A 24,329-nucleotide genomic window follows, 5' to 3' on the forward strand; every position below is an offset into this window, starting at 1 on the left:
CGTAGTTTCCCTTAGAAACAAGGTTTCCTGGATAAAGAATCGGGTTTTGAGGGTACCTTGAGAAAACTATATTTGACTCCCAGATTTAACTATCCACTTGGAACAAACACATTTGACAACATGAAATAAACATAATTAAGAGAACCAAGCTAACTGCTTCATGTGAGCTTGTATGAAGAGAAGAAACAAAATGACTTACTGAGATTATTATGATCTTATCTTGTATGATATTTCTTTTGAAAAACAAATAACTTCATTTATCATGAAACAATTATTAGGGTGTTGGACCCTGAAGTTCAAAAACAGAAAAATGACTGAGATTATTGTGATCTATATGAAAGAAGAAACAAATATAGGAAATATTCCCCTCACCAGTCTCAGTGGTCCTTTAACTTTAGTAATTAGTATGAGTCTACTTTTGACTGAAATGGGAAATCCGACCTGTCGTCGTAAACTTGTGTATATCTGCGAAACAAGTATGAAACGTGTGGTTAATTTTGATTGTGGAAGAGATTATCATTATATTATAATACATTTTGTTAATCACCAAAAAGATGTAATGTTGGGCATAAAACAAGCCCCGTAAACTCTCTATTAGCCTTATTACCTTAAGCTTAAGATCGATAATCAACGCGTGGAGACGAGCTCTCTTTTTTACCGAAAACTTTAAATAATTACTGATATGGATAGCCGTGCAGGACCCTCACAACCTTTGTCCTATTCCATTTGGTACCATATTCTTTTTACCTATAATCAGCAGGGCTTGGTGTTTGGGCACTTTGTTGAATGATGCTAGAGGGCAATGGGGTCTATAATAACAATTTAATCTCTTCCCGCGGTTATTTGTGAGGTGACAAACGTCTCAACTCTCATGTGAGCAATGCAATCCTATAATAACAATTTCATCTCTAAATTTCCACTACATACACAAAGATGAGTGTTAAGTTATCTGTCCCTAATGAAACATTTACTTCTATGTTTAATTACCGCACCTAAGATTTAATTACTTACTGGATCTACTATCTGTTGAGATGTCACATGTTAAGTGACCATGTCTGATTACTGATTCATGTGCTAGAAATTGAATAAATATGCACAAAAATGTAATAGGGATTGTTACCGGTTAAATTAATTTGGTAATCTATGCATTTGCAATCCATCTAATTTTATTTCTCATTTGAAAATCAATGATTGAAATGAATGAATGAGAGTCAACAAGAAGGTGCAAGGAAGTTACCCTAGACAAATTTATTGTTCTGGTGAAGCAAACAATTGCCTTGTGCCGTGGTCATCGATATCTAATCTCCCTCTATTAGCCTCAAGCTTAAACTCAAATAATTTGTACCGGAAAGATTTACCAGTGTCATCGATATCCAATCTCCCTCCATTAGCCTCAACTTAAACTCGATGATCAACCCCTGGAAATGAGCTCTTTTTACCGAAAACTTTAAATAATTACTGATAATGATAGCCGTGCGGGACCCACACAATCTTTGTACTCTTCCATTTGGTACTATTCTTTTTACCGATAATCAGCACCTTTCAGCAGGGGTTGGCGTAAGCTACATAAATAGCTAAGGTGCGTGGATGCCATGGCCCCTCCAATTCGTATTTGATTGTATGCATTTTCCACTGGCAATGGTGAAACTGTTTCACCTTTAAAAATTACCTCTTTCTTTCTTTCTTTTTCTTGGTTTTATTTTTCTTGTACTCTTGGCAAAGGACATCAGTGCATACATAAGAAGATAATCAAGGGCGCAGTTATATATACGAGCCACGAGGAACTATTGGCGTACGTGGGGCAGTTTCAACCTTCATGTACATGCTCTGTAATAACACAGATTGTAGTGGTGTAGGTTAACATCAAAATGCGGTGCAGGATCAGCTCACGTGCCATTCTCATGTTCTCATCACACTAGTAATTTGCATGTGTGTCTGTTGTCATTAGTTTAGACGTTTAAGCTAAACTATAAATGTTGTAATCACACGGTTTATGTGACTAACGTTCTTTCTTCTCAGCAATGGATTAACCTCATGTTTTTTTTTTTTTTTTGACGGGGAAAGTTATGTGAGTGGTGGGAATTGAACCTTCATGTACATGCTCTGTAATAACACAGATTGTAGTGGTGTAGGTTAACATCCAGATGCGGTGCAGGATAAGCTTTAAACTCTTTTTTTCCCTCTCTTCAGTTCACGTGCCATTCTCATGTTCTTATCACACTAGTAATCTGCACGCGTGTCTGTTGTCATTAGTTTAGACGGTTAAGCTAAACTATATATGCTGTAATCACACGGTTTGTGTGACTGTAATGTTCTTTCTTCTCAGCAATGGATTAACCACATTTTGGTCCGTAAACACTCTGTTACTCTACTCTGCTCGTGTTGGGCTTGAGCTGCATACATGTTTTCATACTTCATACAAATTGTTACACATCAATCAAATCCTATATATTCTGTTTATCAATTGGAATTAATGAATTCGTCCGGTTCAGAAAATAAATCACTGATTGATAAAAATAAAAAAAATAAATAGAAAATACAAATTTGAGGAAAAATATTGATGAAGGAAACAATATGTACAAGCTACCTGCTGATACCTACTAGGTTGAGTCATTGAAAGTACCAACGCGTGCTCGGTCTTTTAATTAACAACAAACAAAAGCTCTCCTTAGTCCTTAACAAGAAAGGAAATCGATGCATACAAAAATTATCAAACGCTTTACTGCTAATTTGATGGTTCCTGTACGTTGTAAAATTGTCATACAAGTTTCCCATCAAATCATTACGTTAACTCAAAATGTAATGGATTTCCGCCGCGTACAACAATTAGTCATAGATATCGAAAGAAGAATAAAGATGAGTGTTAAGTTAACTAGCGGTACCGTCTAAATTAATGAAACATTAACTTCTATGTTAAATTACTGCACTTAAGATTTAATTACCGACCTACTATCTGTTGAGATGTACGTACATGTTAAGGGACCATCTTGATTACTGAAATATGCACAAAAATGTAATTAGTTCTGTAATCTATCTAACCGCAATCCATCTATTTCTATATCTCATTTTAAAGATAAAATCCAAGAACTATAATGGATATAGATAAGATAAAAAGGGAAACAATTTTTGACTGCCAGATTTAAGAACATCAAATCAGAGGAAAAAAAAAGAGGACCAAGCTGAGCTTCAAGTGAGCAATTATGCATGGATAGGTCGAAGGCTTTCAAAAATTGTCACCTAACGCATGTAGTATGTGCTAATCAAGATTATGTGCCTCATTAATTCTTTGTGGCCGTACCTGTTAAGAAATATATTATGTCAAGTCAAGTCTATTGTCCAGTCAGTTTGACTTGACTACTAGTCAAGGCCTTGGACTTAAAGTCCTGTAATAATTAGTGTATTAAATCTGTCCGAGATAGCAGTCTTGGTTTGTAATTTTTGATAATAACAATACAATTTTCTTCTGCTTATTTTCTCTGATATTTTCATGGTATCAGATAGGTTTAGATCCAAAACCGAACTTCAAAATTTATAACACAACAATCATCAACCACAACAGCTCAATACCTTTCTAATAATTTTTACAGCTGATTTCTTGAATCTAAATTTGTTTTAGATTCAATTGGTATTCACATCGGAAACAACCTTTATTCAATATCTTTTTAATCAAGATCCACTGAGCCTTGATTCTGGTGTTATCATTCTTGGGTATACAATTTATGGTTTGTCAAAGCAATCATTTGAATCAAAATCTTGAAGTAACTCCTACAACAATATCTTCCATTGCACAATCATCAGATGGTAATTCATCAACTTTTACTCTTCCTTTCACCAACATTACAAATTTTGTTTCATTGAAGTTAGATAATACAAATTTTATACTATGGCGTGACCAATTTGAGTCAATTTTAATTACAACTGATCTCTATGGTCATGTTAATGGTGAAATTCAAGCACCAGAGGAAAGGGTTATGATTAATGGAATTCTAGGCTTAAATCCAAGATGGGTTCATTGGAGAAAAATGGATAGGTTTGTAGTGAGTTGTCTAAAAGCTACGTTTACCCCTGCGGTTTCTGGTGATGCTCTTAGTCTTACGACAGCAAGAGAAATATGGGAGTATCTTGAGTCTTGCTTCAAGACTCAATATAAAGCACGTAAGAATATGTTGAGAGCACAGTTGTTTGGAATTAAGAAAGGAAATTTACATATCTTGGTGTATTTACAGAAAATTAAGACAATTGCAGGTTCCTTGGCTGCCGTTGGTGAAAAATTTAATGAAACTGATTTAATAATGCATGTGTTGAATGGTTTGGGAAGGGAGTATGACAATTTTGTTGTCTCAGTTCAGAATAGAGATTATCCATATTCTTTTGGTGAATTGAAGGCTAGATTACTAACACATGAACAATGGTTATCTGATCAAGATAAAGATGTTATGTCAGGATTTAACTCTCAAAATAGTTCAGGTCTTTATGCTAAGAGTGGAAATTCTAGTTCAAAAAATTTTTATCAACCACCTAATAATGGATATAAGAAAAAGAATGGTTCACAGTATCCTTATGGTAGAGGAAATGGAAATAGAAATGGACAGTATGGGAATACTTCTTTTGGTTCACAAAATAATAATGATACAAGGAGTGGCTCTGCATCTACTGGTGATTCTAGAAGAATTGATTTATCTCAAGTTGACTGTTAAATTTGCAGAAAGAAGGGTCAATATGCTAGTAGGTGTCATTTTAGGTATTATCCTCCACCAAGTTCTGGTTTTGTTGGTGTTTCTGAAGCTCAACAAGCAGATAATGAAGCTTCTACTTTTACTGCTCCTCAAGCTTTGCTAGCCAGCATACAAATTCTATTCACATTAATGATGATCCATCAAGTTTACCATTGTGGCTGTCAGATTCTGGAGCATCAGCTCAAATGACTGGAGATTCATCTTCATTACAGAATACTTATACTTACAAAGGCAAAAATGCAGTCAGAATTGGAAATGGTAAGTCCTTGTCCATTGCTTTAACTGGAAATTCTAGTTTACATACTCCACATGCTAGTTTTCAGCTGAAAAATATACTTCATGTACCTAATATGCAACACAACTTGTTGTCAGTTGGATAATTTACTTCTGAGAACAACTGTTATTTCAGATTGGATCCTTCAGGTTATGAGATTAGAGACTTGTACATTGATGCACTTTTGTCTAAGGGTAGAATAGTTAATAATCTTTATCATATTTCTTCCTCTGATTTACATCATGCTTTGTCTGCTATTCATGCTTCTTCTGAAATTTGGCATAATAGATTAGGTCACCCTTCAACAAAGGTTTTAAGTGAATTACATTCTTCTAAACATATAGTTATTCAGTCTTCCAAGTTATCTCATTGATTGTGTCATTCTTGTGAGATTGCTAAAAGCAAAATATTACCTTTTCAATTATCACCTTCTCATGCTCTTACTCCTTTGTCTCTTGTTCACTGTGATGAATGGGGTCCATCTCCAATTTCCTCTTTACAAGGCTATAAATATTATATATTTTTCATAGATGATTTCAGTAGATTTCATTGGATTTATCCAATGGAGTTAAAAACTGATGTTTTAAAATGCTTCATTCATTTCAAAAATTTCACTGAAAATTTGTTTTCCACAAAAATACAATCTTTTCAAATGGTATATATTTGAGAATCTCTTGTCCGAAAACCCCTGAACAGAATGGCCTAGCAGAAACAAAGCATTGGAACATAACTGAGATGGGAAATACCTTACTATTCAATGCATCTTGTCCTAAGTCTTTTTGGTATGATGCTTTATTAACTGCCACTTATCTTATAAACAGAACTCCAACTCCTATTTTACAAAAGTACTTCATAATACTTTACCTGATTATAGATTTTTGAGAGTTTTTGGCACAATTTGCTATCCTTTTCTTGGTCATTCAAAACCAGATAAACTATCTCAACAATCTGTAAAATGTGTTTTTATAGGATACAGTCCCATGCGTAAGGGCTACAAATGTTACGATCCTGTATCTAGGAAAGTTCATATTTCAAGAAATGTTGTATTTTCAGAACATGAATTCTTTTACTCAAAGGAATCTATTAATTCTAGTCCTTCTACATTGTCTTCTACTGATAATACTGATACTTCTTTATCTCCTATTCTCTCTAATTTACCTACAAATTCTCCATCTACTACTCCTTCCGGTACAATTGTGACAAGGTCTATGAGTGGTATTGTCAAACCCACAGTCTTTCCAGATCATGTTATGCGTTGTAATATAAAACATCCTATTCCTGTTGCTTTTTCTTCTTTGTTAGATATTCCTCCTGAGCCAAAAACTTTTAAAAGTGCAATAAAGAATCCTAAGTGGCAGGTCTCAATGAAGGAAGAACATACAACCTTAAAGGAGAATGATACTTGGGATTTAGTTAAACCTGAGTCTTACATGAATATTTTACGATGTAAATGGGTGTATAAAATTAAGCTTAAGCCAGATGGTACAGTGGATAGGTTCAAATCAAGACTAGTTGCACTAGGATATAATCAACAAGATGGTGTTGATTACAGTGAAACCTTTAGTCATGTAGTTAAATTCAATACAGTAAGAATTGTTTTGGTATTAGCTGTTACAAATAATTGGAAAATACAGCAAGTAGATGTATCTAATGCATTTTTGCATGGATACTTAAATGAAGATGTTTATATGGTTCAGCCACTAGGTTTTGTGGATCCATAGTTTCCTAATCATGTGTGTCAACTCCAGAAGAGCTTGTATGGACTTAAACAGGCACCTAGAGCCTGGTTTGAGAGGTTTAGCAATTTTTTACTTCAATATGGCTTCATCAGATCAGTATGTGATTATTCAATGTTCATTTATGTTTCTTCCTCTGAAATGATGATTCTGCTTTTGTATGTGGATGATATTATACTTACTGGGAATTCTGATGTTCTTCTGGAAAAGTTAGTTCAAGCTTTAAGTAAAGAGTTTGCAATGAAGCAGTCAGGAAATTTGAGCTATTTCTTGGGTATTGAAGCTCAAATAAATGAAGATTCTTTAACTTTAACACAAAAGAAATATACTCTGGAACTTATTACAAAAGCTAATATGCTTGAGTGTAAACCTTGTGACACTCCTGTTGTTAAAGAATCTAGAGCATCTATACATGATGGTGTTTTGTTAGAGAATCCAGCAGAATACAAAACATTAGTTGGCAGTTTACAAAATTTGACAATGACTAGGCTAGATATTTCCTTTGGAGTTAACTATGTGTCTCAATTCATGCATGCTCCAACTGACATCCATTTTTTTTTTAGTCAAAAGAATTTTAAGGTATCTAAAGGGCACTATTGGCCTTGGTATTACTCTCAGAAAAGGTGATATTTCTTCTGTGAAGGCTTATACTGATTCTGATTGGGCTGGGTGTCCAGATACAAGGAGGTCAACATCTGGTTATGCAGTTTTTATGGGTAGTTCTTTGATTTGTTGGTCTAGCAAGAAGCAACCAACTGTTTCCATGTCTTCTTCTGAGGCAGAGTATAAATGTCTATCTGTGACTGCTTCTGAGTTAGAATGGTTGTCAAATGTTTTTAAGGAATTGCATATTTCAGTTAATCTGCCAATGCATGTGTTTTGTGACAATACATCTGCAATTTGTTTAGCTTTTAATCTTGTGTTTCATGCCAGGGCAAAAAAAATAGAAGTTCAGTATCATTTGGTCAGAGATCTGGTACTCAAAGGATTTATCAAGGTTCATCATGTTTCTTCAGAAAACCATATTGCTGATTTGTTCACTAAAGGCCTGTGTTCACCTATTTTTATTTCATTGCTTCATCATCTTTTGGGAGATACTTCCAATGATGCTGTAGAAGATCTTGAGTGTCAACATTATTCATGTCTTGCCTGTGAAGAAGAACTCTCTGCTGACAATAACTCTGCTTTATTCTCTGGTTTAGCTTTTCAGTAACTCTTGTAACTGGTCTTGACTTGGGTTTTATTTTCTTTCTTTGTCAAGTTTCTACAAGGGCTGCATGTATCAACTTGAGGGGGGATGTTAAGAAATATATTATGTCAAGTCAAGTCTATTGTCAAGTCCGTTTGACTTGACTACTAGTCAAGGTCTTGGTCTTAAAGTCCTGTAATAATTAGTGTATTAAAGCTATCTCTGAGACAACAGTCTTGGTTTGTAACTTTGGATAATAACAATACAATCTTCTTCTGCTTATTTTCTCTGATTTTTATCAGTACCTCTGGTCTGGTAGGCTTGTTAGTTGTTACGCTTGTACCTTCTCTTCTCTCTTTTTTATTAAATCCTTTCTCTCGTTACCAAAAAAAGAAGAGAAGAAAATATATCATCATACAATCGGAGTAAGAAATGTAACCACAACTATGCTATATAAGCTAGCTAATCGGGTTAAATTGTTCTTTTCCTACCACTATCTGTAAGCCAAATGTTTTATTGGAGAGTGTGGTGGAGGTGGTAAAGATTAAGATCTAGGCTGTCTCTTTAAATTTTGTATATGGCACACAGGAAAAAATCAAACCAAATTAAGTTTCGCAGAATGTGGCTTAAAAAACTGCATCAAATGGGGCTGGCTGAGCAAACTTTAAAATTATTTGTCCCTATAAATAAGAAAAGGTTCAGGTCATATTCTTCTTGGCAAATGCAGATGCAGTATCAGCAACATGTTGCTTACTGTTTCCAGGGAGCATATACGTCCGTGATTTCCTTTAGCAACATTCAAGCATATATAGACATATATATTAGAGTAGATTCACATAAGAATGAATTTAGATTCTTATTATAAAGCATTCAAATGGTTAAATATTAATGACTGCAACTCAACAAGATTGAATATTAATGACTTCATGTACATAATTATGAGGTCTCCTAACATTGGTAAATAAAATAACTAGCATTGAATCAGATTGGTATGTTAATAAATGAATGAATGTCAACAACAAGGTCATCAAAAATACAGACCACAAATTGGACCAACTAACAAGAAGGTGCAGGAAAGTTACCCTAGAAAAAATTATTGTTCTGGTGAGGCAAACAATTTCCATGTGGTATTGTGAAATAAAAACTTTGGCATATATATATACATGCCAACCCAATTGTTCACCATTGGAATGTTGATCTTTTGTCTGTAATTGTAAAAGGACAGTCCCTCTTATCTTGTATGACATTTTCTCTTTAATGTCATCTTTTCTTTTCAAAATTAGGAAAGTTATTAAACTATAGTATATTTAATTTATACCGGAAAGATTTAGGGTCGAAAACACAATAAGTCTGAAACAAACAAAAACCGTTACATTTTGGGTATGTAGTTTGAGAAATTTCTTATTTAGTCCAGTAAACCCGACCCGGGTTACTAGCTAGTCCAGCGGGATAACACATTTAGCAGTTGGTCCAATAAAGTTTAAACATACCTAAAATTACCTATCTACCCATAGACGCGTTAATACTCATCTTTCTTTTCAGTTTCATTTTCGATTCTCTCTCTTCTTTCTTCAGTTACAGAATCGATTCAATATCTTCTTCACCAATCGCTTATATCTTTTCTTTCTTCTCAATCAAACTCATCTGAAATCGATTTCGAAAATCATGAATTACAGAAATCATCAGTTCCTGACCTAATCAATAACAGAAATCATCAGTTCCTGACCTAATTTTCATTCATTCAATTGAAGAGAAAAAAATGGTTAGAACCATCAAGCGGACAATTACAGAAGAAATTGTAGAAGAAACCCAAGTAAAAAGAAGAAGAAAAATTGTTGATGATTCACCAACAGAAACCTCCCCTGCTGCTAAATCTCCGACAACAAGGAGTATGATTAAAGTTGGTAATTCGTCACCAACAAATGTTCCTCAGTGAGAAGGTAAGCAAAAATCAGAAGAAAGTAAAGACTAATTTTGTACTTCATATTGACATGCAATACTTCAAAACCCTAAAATAAGAACCGCTGCATAGTGATATGTAGTGCTGATGAAAAACTGTTGATAAATAACTGTTGATGTGTAAAATAAGAACCGCTACATACTGATATGTAGCATTGTTGATAAATAATTGTTGATATGTGGTGTTGCTCAACTAATATCCTACATATGTTCTCTATTAACTAATAAAATTGTGTACTACATATCAGTATGTTGTAAAATAAGTAGAGTTTAGAATAAGTAGTGTTGTAGAATAAGTAGTGTTTAGAATAAGTAGTGTTTTAACTACATATTAGCATGCGCTCTGTTTTGATTTATGAATATGTAATGATACATTGTTGTGTTTGTTTACGAGGGGGCGCTGCCCCCTCGACCCCCGTAAATGGTGATACATATGAAATTGTTTAGAATAAGTAGTGTGTTTAGTGTTAAAACACTACATATTATGAGTAGTGTTTTTAATGTATCCTGATTTCTTTGATTACATATTGATATGTTTTCATCTGTTGTGTATGTAATTTGACACAACATATTGATATGCAGCGTGATATTCATATGTAGTGTTTGTAGATTTGCATGTGGATACCACTACGTATTAATATGTAGGATATTTGATATTGTTGGACACTACATATCAATATGTGGTGATATTTATTTTGATGTTGTTTTTGGTTTACTACCGCAAAAACCAAAAGAAAGAAAGCAACAGCTACTCCTAAAGCAAAAAGCAAAAGAAAAGCAGCAGCGGCAACTACTAAAGCAAAAGGAAAAAAAGCGACAAAGGCTGCTACTCCTTCACCGCAAGCAAGGGGGAACAAAGCACTTGTCCTGAGAGTTGCTACTCCTTCACCAAAAGAAAAGGGGAAAGCAAAAAGGAGGGGAGCAAATGTACCCCTGAAAGAAGGTATGTAGTGTTTTGATACAGTAAAAAGTGTTTGTAGTGTTAAAACCAAATTATGAAATATGAAATATGTGATTTTACTGTATCAAAGAAGATACATATGCCATACGTACTATTACATATCAATATGTAGAGGTAGATACTTCTATTCTTGTAGTGCTATCTACCATTACATATTGGTATGTACTTATAATAATACATAGTGGTATCTACTATTACATATCAATATGTAGAGGTAGATACTTATATTCTTGTAGTGGTATCTACCACTACATATTGATATGTACTGCTAATAATATGTATTGTTAATAATATGTAGCTTCAAGTACTTGGTAGATATTACAACTACATATTGATGATATAACTACATGTTAATATGGTATATTGATATGTACTGTAATAGTTTTAGATTCTTGTTATTGTGTAGGTGGTAATAAGCGTAAGAAATGAGCTGGAAAACCATGAAGTTTATACACAAAAGAGGAAGAAAAAGCTTAAATTGCGCCGCAAGAATTTCCTGAAACTGAATAAGTCACCATTCTATAATGACTTGAAGGATGATTAAAAGACTATCCTTTCCAAATTCTTCGATAATGCACACTTGATTAGGTGAATTTTTAATTTGCATTATTATTTGGAAGATACTGATATTACATGTTGTTGATAACCATTACATATACCATACAATCATATACCACTACATACTGATAAATGATTATAGGTGATATAATTATGTTTTATGCAATATAGATATTACATGTTGTTGATACGAGGGGCGCTGCCCCCTCGACCCCCGTAGATGGTGAATCATATCAGTATGTAGTGGAAAGACGGTTACACTACAATCAGTATTGTAGTATTATATATCAGTATGTAGTGGAAGATGGTTACACTACAATCAACACTTAACTGATTGTATGGCTATCAATACACCAATACATATCAGTATGTAGTGGGAGATGGTTCCACTAATAAGGGTAAATGACATGTAATATAAGTACTAGGAAGATGCTTACTGTACAATGAGAAGATATCATTATGCTTGGGAACATATCAATATGTTCTGTTACACAAGAATACTAACCTTTACATCGTTATCTTTCCAGCTCAATTGCTTGGAAAACGGGAGAAGGTGGTCTTTGCGTTAGTGCATCTACAGTTGAAGACTTGGTACATAACGATTCTTTAGACCAAGATCTTCTCAACTACAGACAATACAAGTTTAATGAGAAGCTTCTGGAAGAGCAGCCGATATGCGAAATAGACAGAAAATACTTACCTGTCTTGCATCTGGATTCGTCCGCTTGGGTACGTTGTTATCTTACAGTGCATATCTATATTGATTTTTATGTAGGAATAGGTTCACTAAGTAGTGTTGTAGAATAAGTAGTGTTTGGAATATGTAGAGTTTAGAATAAGTAGTGTTGTAGAATAAGTAGTGTTTAGAATAAGTACTGTTTTAACTACATATTAGCATGCGCTCTGTTTTGATTTATGAATATGTAGTGATACATTGTTGTGTTTGTTTACGAGGGGGCGCTTCCCCCTCGACCCCCGTAAATGGTGATACATATGAAATTGTTTAGAATAAGTAGTGTGTTTAGTGTTAAAACACTACATGTTTATATTGATTTTTATGTAGGAATAGGTTCACTACATATCTATATTGCATAAAACATAATTAGATATAACTATTCAACTAAATCCATGTTTTCAGTACAATGTCGAGTTCCCGGATAAGCTGAAAGGAGGAGCAGAAGAATCTGTTTACAATCCAATATTGTCTATGGATAACAGTATCAAGAAGATTCTTATACCAATGTTCCATAACAATCTCCATTGGACACTACTTGAGTATGACTGCGAAAAAATGGTGTTCAACCACTACAATTCTTTTAAGGCTAAATGGGGAGGAATATGTTATCCAAACGCTATAAAAATGGCAGATTACATGTTCAAACCTATCAACATGTACTTGGTGGAGAAGAATAAAGAGACATTAAAGAATGTAGTAGTCAATGAATGTGAAGCACCTCAACAAGGTAAATCACCAGACTGCATGCTATTTGTGATGTATATGAAGATGAAGTCGAAAAGCAAATATGTTGGAGTACCTTTGGGAGATGATGATCAGGTGCAAATGAAGGTTCGCAACAAAAGGGTCACTTTAGCATGCAAATTGCTGACAGCATCTCCACCATAAATGAGTTTAGGGACTGACACAAATATAGTCATAATTGCTAAAAGTAATCTGACAGTACCTATTTTACTTTTATTCTTGATTACATTTCATGAGTTCAAGAATGTTCAAAACACATATCTTAAAAATATAACTTTTCCTTTTTTAACTGATTTTTAATTTGTACTTGGGTTAAGTTTAATGTAGTGATATTCCAATTGTGTTACTTTGTTGTGTAGTCTAACTTATTAGTGATTTTGATACGATGGGGAATCAGCTGGGAAACCATAAGCTGAAAACTAATCTTATGGAATTGTTCAAATTTTCTTTAAGTGATGCGAATGTCAGTATGTAGTGGTACTGATATCAGTATGGTTACACCACAACCAGTACATATTAGTAAGTACTGATATCAGTATGGTTACACTACAAAAATCACTACATACTAATATGATATTTTACACTACAAATCACTACATACTGATATTTAGTATCAGTATGGTTACACTACAAATCACTACATACTGATATATAGTATCAGTATGGTTACACTACAAATCACTACATACTAAAGATGCTTACGCTACAATACTGACATGTAATATCAAAATGTAATACTACACTACTGGTGATAGATTTTGACATTTTGATAGACTTAACGACATATTTAATTATTCAAAAGATCAATATAACTACATAAATCATAATGTTTCAAAAACCAAAAGATGTTCTAAGAAACAACAAAAACAGTAATTTCAGTACACTAGTGATGTATGTACTATAAAAGAAACAGTTATTAACCAAATTCAGTTGGTACTGGCGAATCAAAAGAAAACAGTAGAATAGAACAAGGGCTAGAGGAAAGAATGGTGGAAAGAATAATAGCAACGTCATCGGTATCACATTCTGATGCACGTTCAAATCCTGTGATAAAAAAAAAAAACAAAACCAAAATACTACTTACTTAAAAATACATTGTATTGTATCATCCTACCCCAAGACATATCTTTAATATGTACTGATTGAAACACATACCTGACACAAAATCATTCTTTAGAAAGTTCATACTGACGGATAAGAGTGCATGTTGCCTTGTTTTGATGAGTCTTCAAATTACAGTTTGAACACTTGAAAAATTTTCTACTAGTCTCATATGATGATTTAATACGCTTCCCCTTTTTCCTGCCTGGTGGAGCCCTAATTACTTCTGGTTTGAGAACGGTATCGTCTACGTGATACTCATCAGGCCTGTGAGAAAAATAAAGTATCACAGCTACATATGAATATGTACACAGTATAATAGCTGTTGTTTTTGATATTGTTCCTCAAAAACTATATCAAAATGTACTGATTAAAGACTCATACCTGTCGTGGTTAGGAACAGGTCTAATAACTATTGAATATAGCTCACGAAAAGTGGTAACTTTGAAGTAATCGTCGACGTAATCAAGCATCATTCCTCCAGATTTAGTAATAGCTGCAGTAGCGTGCGAGCATGGAAAACCATAAACGTGCCATCGTTGACAAGTACAAGTTTTTCTCTCTAGATCTACCATGTGAGACCTGCACCCACAAAAAACACCAATATTATGTACTGAATATATACACAGTACATATTCATATGTTATCTTCAATACACCTAAGATACTAGTTTGGTGGATAGATATTAGGGGTAAATGCTAACCTTGGAGAATGCACTTCATAGCGCTTAGCATCTGACTGACTAACTTTCCAGGGACGACCAATTTGAATGTGTAGCTCAAGCAAGGCTTGATACACAGGGGTTAGAAGTTATGGGTTCATCAAGACACTATGTTCACGACGTTCTGACATCATTTCCATCATACGTAGCCTACATGACAAAGGAATAGGAAAGTCTATTATACTACATTATACGTAGATTAACAAAACACATATGCTAATACTGTTACAAAAAGAAAACTAATAAAATCTTAAAACTACATATAAGCTTGTATTGTGACTAAGGAAACTGATACAAACCTGATTGAGTCAACAAACGCAGAAGCAGGTAACTTCTTCTCGCGGTTAATCCAGTTATTGAACGATTCAGCAACGCTTGAAGAAGTCTGACCATAACTACAACCCTTGAAGAACGCACTGGACCACTTTTCCTTTGGAATGTTGCGGCAGTAGTCAGCAACCCAAGTCCTTCCCAAATTAACCATTTCTTGAAGAGCTTCTTCGTATGTTGCAGGAGAAAGAGCATATGTCGCCTTTCGGAAAGCATCAATCACTTCTTTATACTTTTCATCAGACTTTGCGATAGGTAAGTTTTTTTCCAAGTGGAAGTAACAATATCTTTGATGAGAATTAGGGAATACTTTGGGAATATATTTAACCAACCCTTCACCTCGGTCAGTCATAAAAGTGATTGGGCGATCATCATTCAAAGTCTCCTTCAGATTCTTGAAAACCATTCCCAGTTGTCATTATTTTCACCAGATACTAAACCAAACGCGAGGGGATAAAACCTGCAAAAGGAATTATTAGTTATGTTAATTAACTGCTAAAAGGAAAATAGTAACCAACTGCTTGACACTACATATTGACATGCAGTATGGTTTATCTCACACTCGGTAAGGTCAATATGTAGTATGGTTTACCTCTTTGTTGATATGTGAAAAGCTGACACTACATTGACATGCAGTATGGTTTATCTCATACTCGGTAAGGTCAATATGTAGTATGGTTTACCTCTTTGTTGATATGTGAAAAGCTGACACTACATATTGACATGCAGTATGGTTTACCTCGTACTCAGTAAGGTTAATATGTAGTAGTATCCTCATTGTCAGCATTGTAGTAAAAATATGTTTATGCGAAAACTCAAGTGCATGATATGCGTGGTGATACTGGATATCGATCCCGCCAGCAACTTTAATATAACATACGATCTCTGCTAGCGTTATGTGAGGGTTGTGCCTGACACGCTCATGAAATAGATTGTTCATGAGTTTTCTCGTAACTGTTGGATTCTTCAACATATAACCACCACCAAAGGTGTGCCTTCCCTCATATTCCTTTATCTTAAAAACATCAAGAGAACTACCAATGGAAGTTGCATGAAGCCTCCATGAAAAACCTTTCACGCTACATAAGGAGGTGAATCTCTCAAGGTCATTCTTCTTCTTAATTACCTCATATCCAGTTTTCATGCAGAATTTTTGGCATGCTATACGTACGACATCAACACCACCATAGAATAATTGTGTAGTATCATCAAAAATCTTCTCCCAACTATCTGAAAAAACACATTTGGGACCTCTTTACCATCTTTCAAATAACTGTTTTTTGCACTGACAACTAAGTCTGCATTACTGTCAACTTCCATACGCCTAGAAGAACTAGATGCGTCAGCTGAAATTAAATCCACCTGCAAATCAAAGAAAGTCGATTGCTTTGCAGAATGTAATGCAGCGATGCCCTGGAGCGTTACGTCTGCAAGAATAGGAACTATCGCTTGATTCTGGAAATAGTTAACTAGAATAGTCGATAGTGTCAACCAGCTTCACATATTACAGATGCAAAATTTCAAATCCTCTAAAGTTGAAAACGATGTAAAAAAATATGCAAAATGGTATTTCTTATGGTATACATGAGAATAGCAAGAGAAATCTGGTGCGGGAGCAACGTCAGACATGTTTTACCCTGTAAAAAATGATCCAAACTTAACTATTGGTAATATACATATTGATATGATACATATTGACATGTACTGAGATTAACCAAAAATAATCTCTGTATGGATATGTATTGTATCATTTCGATAACTGTTTTTTCCACTGACAACTATACATGAGAATAGCAAGAGAAATCATTTCGATATGTATTGACATGTTCTATGCATTATGTATTGCCATGTACTGAGTCTCTGAATGCATATAACATGTAGAATAAATAACATACATTAAAAAATATATACCGTTCCTATGAATAAATATGTTCCATATTTCGATAAGTATTGACATGTTCTATGCATTACGTATTGACATGTACTGAGTCTCTGAATGCATATAACACGTGGAATAAATAACATACATTAAAACAACATATCAATATGTACCGTGCCTATGAATAAATATGTTCCATATATTTTGAGAATCATGATCATATCAACAAAAAGCATGACTAAAAAAGAACATCAACATTTAAAAACGTGATTACAGTAACATACCTTGTTCAAATCTGAGATAAACCTAATTTGAATCTGAGATACCTAATTGAAACACACAAAAATCACAAAAAAAACTTAAAAAATCGAACGGAAACTGAATTAACAATGTAAATCAACATAAAACTGAAATCATAAGAGATAGATAACCAATGTACATAATATACAATTATTCTGTTAGAAATCGGATCAGAATAAACCTAATTATTCATCAATATTTAAAGAACAGCAGCAGAGGAAGATGATTAAAAGATAAATACCTTGTTCGAAGCTCAAATAAACCTAATTCGAAGCTCAGATGAACCTAATTCGAAGCTGAGATGAACCTAATTGAAAGACACTACCAGAAACTGAGATGAACCAAAACGCAGTAGTAGATAAAACGAGAGACTGAATCTGAGTTTGAATGTGTTTTGTTCGTGATTAACAGTTGCAGAAGTGTATGTTTGGCATATTTAAACTACTGTCTTGTGTCAACCGCACGTGGATGGACTAGGGAATAAAGATTCTGGTCCAAAAACATGTTTTTGGACCAGCGGATAATTCTAATCTAGGGGTTGACTACACATTAACCGGTCCTCTCATTTCTGGACTAAACAGTAATTCCTAGATGTAGTTTCACTTAGAGGAAAGGTTTTCTGGATAAAGAATTGGGTTTTGAGGGTACCTTGAGAAAAAAATTTTTTGACTCCCAGATTTAACTATCCACTTAAACAAACACATTTAACAACATGGGATAAACACAATTAAAAGGACCAAGCTTAGCTAACTGCTTCATGTGAGCTTGTACGAAGAGAAAAAACAAATAACATTATCTTGTATGTCATTTCATGAGACAATTATTAGGGTGTTGGATCCTGAAGTTCAAAAACAAAAAAATGACTGAGATTATTGTAATCTATATGAAGGAAATAAATAAATATATGAAATATTCCCCCTCGCCACGCACCAGTCTCAGTGGTCCCTTAATATGAGTCTACTTTTGACTGAAATGGAAATCCATCCGGTTGCTGTAAACTTGTATACATCTGCAAAACAAGTATGAAAAGTGTGGTTAATTATGATTGTGGGAGAGATTATTTAAAAATACATTTTGTTAACCTAGCATTTTTAGGGGCGACACAAAAGGAATTAGGGGCGACTTTTTTATTCCCAACCTATACACTACGTTAAGGGATGTCCAAAAACGCAGAGAATACGTTAATGCCCTTACATAATCGGAAGTTATACTGTACACGATTGTAAATACCTAATCGGAAGGTTATTAACTAGATTACACTACCGATTAAGTTCGTTTATGTGCCAAACTCGTATCTGGCTTCTATAACAATCGGGAGTAACAAGATCCTCAAGAGACTACCCATTGTTAAAGTATAGAAATTAGAAATCTTTAGATTTTTGCAATGGTGAAATTTGGGGCTCCTATATAATCGGACAAATTAAAACCTGTCTAAGACAACGATTTGGGGCTTCCCATAATCGGAAAGCTACGAGTAACAATACCTCCCGATTATGGTAGATTTCAAATTCATTAAATGAAGGATTTTAGAAGAAAACTTATTTTGGGGCAACCTATAATCGGAAGCTTTATATATTATTAACCTACCGATTATGGGGATTTTTTAAAATATTTTGTCAGAATCGGAGTTTTTTAATATACTTTGCCTTCCGATTTTTCAGTGTAAAAAAATTTGTTTCCTAAAACCAAACAACACCATAATCGGGAGGTATATGTGCACCTTGACTTCCGAATAGTAATAATCGGTAGGTTTAGTTTTTATTACCCTATCGATTATTATATGTAAAAAAACCTTTGTTTCCTGGAACCAAACAACACCACAATCGGATTGTAAATGTGCACCTTGACTTCCGAATAATAATAATCGGTAGGTTTAGTTTTTATTACCCTCTCGATTATTCTATGTAAAAAAAATGTTTCATGGAACCAAACAACACCATAATCGGAAAGAAAGATGACTCATAACATAACCGAATATTACAATCGGTAGGTTGTTTAACAAAATAATCTACCGATTTCGTATAATCGGCTAGTTTTTATATTAATAATACTCCGATTACATCCATTACATAAAGTTCAAACGACCTTAACCTTACAATTTCGTCAAAAGCACCTAAATCCATACTCCTAATTGACCATAAAAGTATTAAAACAGATCATAACTTCCAGTGACCATAGAAATTGCCCCTCTTGATTTTGTAGCATCCTTCATGTTCAAATCGTTTCCCGTAGAGGTCCACATACCAGCGATCCGCAAGATTTCTCTGAAATTACGAATGAGTAACAAGTTAGTACTAACTTTTTTTAATGTGAGTTGGAGTTACAGAGATACTTACTCGTTTTTCATACGTCCACCAAGGAAAAGCGTTCCTAACAAACCGTTCCTCATCTTCAAGTTTGTCAATCTCCTTATCGAGCGCATTCTTTCTCATCTTAATGTCATTGGATGATCTTCGAATTCGATTACCATCTAAGGCCTCAAATACCATTAAGATATGGTTCCATATCTGCTCTTCGGATTCCGATTTGTAGAGCTTGTGAACACGGTCATGAGCAGTTACCACAACCCACGCTCTATAAATAGCACAATCTTCTTCTTCGGCAAAAGCAATATCCATGTTTTTTTTTATGAAAATTAAAACCGAAGAGAGAAAAGAGGTTGGTCCAATTGGGGTGATAGATATGAGTTTCTTTATATAGGTTTAGGGTCCAACGGATCTTTTTGTTTTTCCCAAAAACTCCAATGGCTAATTTGACGAAAGTTGAATGTGGAGAAACCAATAATCGGTAGGTATTGTATTTAGCATATCTACCTATATGGTAGCTTTCAAAATTTGAATTTAGGGCGACTTATAATCGGTAGGTTTTTTAATATATTTAACTCCCGATTAACGCTTCATTCAAAACACGAACCAAGTGGTTATGGCTGGCTGTGTACACTCAAAACCTATGGAATATGGCAAGGGTTCGATCTGTGGCTCCTTATAATCGGTAGGTTGTTAAGTTGTATTCCCTTCCGATTATAGAAGGTTTCAAAATTCAACATGAAGGATTTTAGAAAAACTCATTTTGGGCCAACTTATAATCGGTAGGTTTTGTAATATATTTAACTCCCGATTAACGGTGCATCCAAAACACGAACCAAGTGGTTATGGCTGGATTTGTACACTCAAAACTTATGGAATATGGAAAGCGTTCGATCTGGGACTCCTTATGATCGTTAGGTTGTTAAGTTGTATTCCTTTCCGATTATAGCAGGTTTCAAAATTCAATACATGAAGGACTTTAGAAAAAAACTTATTTTGGGGCAACTTATAATCGGTAGTCATGTAAGTTGGATAACCTACCGATTATAAAAGGGACTATTAGTCGAAGTATCTACACTATAATCGGTAGGTACAGTTTCAATTTAACCTACCGATTCACCTCTAACCTACCGATTATGGTGTAGGCTCCCTATTATATAAGGGCATATTGGCCATTTCGAAAAATCAGAGATAAGGGGTAGCTTAAAATTACGCTTGGGTGATTTTTCTTGTCTTTTAGTGTCGCCCCCAATTCCTTTTGGGTCGCCCCTAAAAATGCCAGGTTTGTTAATCACCAAAAAGATGTAATGTTGGACATAAAACACGCAACATACACTCCCTTTTAGCTTTCTTAAGCTTAAGATCGATAATCAACTCTCTTCATTTTGTGGGAGAGTTTATGTTGGTATTATATTCTTTTTACTGATAATCAGAAGGGCTTGGTGTTTGGGCACTTCACTTGATTGAGATTCTTCTCCCGTGAGTATGTATACTATATATAGTCACATACACTACGAGAGTGCAAAACGAAAAGACATCCAAACCTAGTTAAAAGGCCGAACACGCATGTACAGAATGCAGCCACTCCTCTAAAGTAGAAAACGATGAGCCAAAGTTTAGGGATGGGTTAGATAATGACGTTTTGTCTACCTGAAATGATAAAGCTTGCAAATTGCAATGGGGTTAACTATGTGCCTAGGCCAAAAATCCCTACTGAATCGCCAATTAACTCTTAACCAAAAACACAGTTTTAGACTAACTGCAATCTAATCATACTAAAACACCACGCCTTACTATCTACAGTTCTACACCCCGATAGGCTCTCACCATCTACTAATAACTCTCTAAGTTTTAGACTAGCTGTCCCTAAGTAATTACACAAAATTGGTTAAAAAGACCAAAATCAACAATTCCTGGGTAAAATGGACAGTTAGATTTTGATACTGTTTAAATGGACAAAAATGTAAAAATAGGCAGGATGTAACCAGTTTCATCATGCCCATTTTCAAATATTTTTTCTTATTTTTAATTTACACAGGATGTATCCGGTTTTATCCTTGTTATTTTTTAAATTTAAGCTGGTTTCATCCTTACTATTTTTTTTTTGGCCATTTCACCCAAACTATTTTTTACTCTTCAATTTGAACTGTGATTTAAAAATATTTGGACAAATGACCCATTTTCCGAAGTAATTAATGAAACATTTACTTCTATGTTTAATTACATCACTTAAGATTTAATTACTGGACCATCTCTGATTACTGATTCATGTGCTAGAAATTGAATAAATTTGCACAAAAATGTAATAGGGAGTGTTACTGGTTTAATTAATCTTGTAATCTATGCAATTGCAATCGATCTTATCCAAGAACTATAATCGATGTAAAGAAGGGAAAAAGGATTTGGTATTTTCAAAAGAGAAAAACAAGAGTGTTAGGAAAATTTCACCTTCAATTCTCCTTTAGGTTATTAGAGTAAGAATTTCCATGAATGCTCCCTCAATATGTAATTGTAATAGGACAGTCCCTCTTATCTTGTATGACTTTTTTCTCTTTAATGCCATCTTTTCTTTTCAAAAGAAAGTTATGAACTAGCTAGTTACTATTATTTCTTGTTTCTTCCAGAGTGTATTTAATTTGTACAGTACTTCTTTAGTTACTTCCAATCTCCCTCCACGATGAAAAGAAGTTTTCGAAAGAAACCCGTGTTTTTATTTGTTTGTACCTCCAGTCGGCTTGTTAGTTATTACGCTTGTAGCTTTAGTTATATCTAATCTCATTTTTAATAACTCCTTTCTTTCTTTGTTTATCAAAAAAACAAAAACATCATCTTTGTAAACACAAAGATCATTGTCATATGAGTATTCACAAATAATGCGCGCAGACACATGACAATATAGTAAATAGGCTGCGCCTGAGGGGATGAATTGGTTATGTCGAATCCTTGACTCAGAGTCCTAAAACTCTTCCTCGTCTCATCAACTACATTGTGAACACAAAGATCATTGTTCTTAGCTCGCATAATAAGATAAAGAATGGATGAAGTATAAAACGTACGAACATGATGTATCATAAATATCGAATCGAACATGTAAAGTATAAATGCATGAATATAGATGAAACAATTAACTTATATGATTAGTCACTCAGATCTCTGTCTGCGGGTTTGGGTTTTTCATTATATGTATGATGGTTACAGAAATAGTCGAATGACTTTGAGGTCAACATAAGCCTGCGTAGCAGGAGGAACTTCACTTACACTTTCTCTATCTCTCTCTGTCTCTCTCCTATTCTCCTCTCAATGTTCTCGGATCTCCCCCTTCACTTGGGAGAGAGGGGTATTTATAGGGTGGTTACGTGGGGTCCACTTCTGAAGCCCTTCATAACCTTATCCTCTTGTGTCTTGTGCCGCTTACGCAGAAGTCTTCGTGTTCTCGACTCTGTCTGCGTGTTCTGTCTGAGTATGCAGTGCTATCTGCGCTTCCTCCACAAGCTGACTGACACGTATGCTGTTTGAGGGTACTTAATGCGGGTAGTTGAGATGTTTGTCCGCGGTAGACAGCTGTCTTCTGCCCTTGTCTTGTTTGTGTCAGTCGGACTATCCCCAGCCGTAGATCTTAGATCTTTCTGGGGATAGGATAAAGTGACTCTTGGCTGTCCACGAGTGATATCATATCTTGTTTCTCTCAGCCGCATGTCCTCCACGTGTGTCTTTGTGGATACGTGGCGGAAGATGAAATTTGTACCTACAATTTGCCCCTTTTTCTCCTACTGGGCGGTTAGTCGAAGTGGGAAGAAAAAACGTGTTACTCTCTTCATCTTATCTTTATTATTTTCCTAGATTTTAGGGTACATTCCCCACTATTTGCAATAACTTCTTCTTGGGTAGTGGGGAAAAACGTGTTACTCTCTTCATCTTCTCTTTATTATTTTCCTAGATTTTAGGGTACATTACCCACTATTTGCAATAACTTCTTCTTGGGTAGTGGGGCGGTTTTATTTCTCTTTGCATATATATATGAGAAGGAATGTGAAAATTCTATAGTCATAAATTTCATTCCTTCTCTTTCCTCAGAGCTTTTATTTTTTGTTCTCTGCTTTTGTATCCTTGTTATTAATTGTTGATGCTGCTACTGTTGTTCCTCAAAGCTTTCTGTTGCTGCTGTTGTTGTTCCTCAAAGTTTTTTGCTGCTGCTGTTTGTTGTTCCTCGAAGCTTTCTGTTGCTGCTGTTGTTCGCCGAGGCTTTCTGCTGCTGCTGTTGTTTTTCGTCGAGGCTTTCTTCCTGATTTTTCATTTATAGGTAAGTGGTTTTACTGTGTTTGATTATCTTTTGATGAAAAATATATTCGTTTTCTGCTGTTGCTATGTGTTTGTGATTAAGAACATATATATAGATGTGTGTATGATTGCCCCTGTTCGTTATTACAAACAATAATGATTTCTTCCTTCGTGTATGCTTGCCCCTATTTGATATTTCCCATTTTTATTTAGGGTTTGTTCTTATTTTCCATCTGGTTCATGATTATGAAGAACTGGATGAAATTTGGTTTTTTGATTTTCGTTTTGTCTCCGCGGAAATCTGAAACTTGTTTGTGTATTACGCAGACATGGCTGACCGTCCGCGGGTTTCTTATCAAACTCCACCTCTGAGTCCACGTAGATCTCCTCCGTGTAGAGATCCTGATGTTTCTCCACCTGGTGGAGGTTCGTCTAAGTCTTCCCAAGGTGATGCCCAGGTTCATAGGGTTTCGTCTTCTTCTGGTCAGAGGTACTCATCTTCTAAGAAGGGTGAGTCGCAG

At 34.7% G+C, this 24,329-nt stretch overlaps 1 protein-coding gene across 1 annotated transcript; it reads left to right on the forward strand.

The window, feature by feature from the left end:
• Positions 1-6,890: 6,890 nt before the first annotated feature.
• Positions 6,891-7,959, forward strand: LOC113316773 (uncharacterized mitochondrial protein AtMg00810-like). Its single transcript, XM_026564921.1, has 2 exons — positions 6,891-7,209; positions 7,310-7,959. The coding sequence occupies exons 1-2, from the start codon at positions 6,891-6,893 to the stop codon at positions 7,957-7,959; spliced, it is 969 nt and encodes a 322-aa protein (XP_026420706.1).
• Positions 7,960-24,329: the final 16,370 nt, after the last annotated feature.

Source organism: Papaver somniferum, chromosome 10 (genome assembly GCF_003573695.1).
Source record: "Papaver somniferum cultivar HN1 chromosome 10, ASM357369v1, whole genome shotgun sequence".
Classification (NCBI taxonomy): domain Eukaryota; kingdom Viridiplantae; phylum Streptophyta; class Magnoliopsida; order Ranunculales; family Papaveraceae; genus Papaver; species Papaver somniferum.

Bases quoted from the DNA above. Each gene is read 5' to 3' on its own strand.
- LOC113316773 (XM_026564921.1), top strand. From the start codon at position 6,891: ATGATTCTGCTTTTGTATGTGGATGATATTATACTTACTGGGAATTCT. The intron at 7,210-7,309 runs GTTTACAAAATT...TTTTTTTTTTAG, and splicing joins ATACAAAACATTAGTTGGCA to TCAAAAGAATTTTAAGGTAT.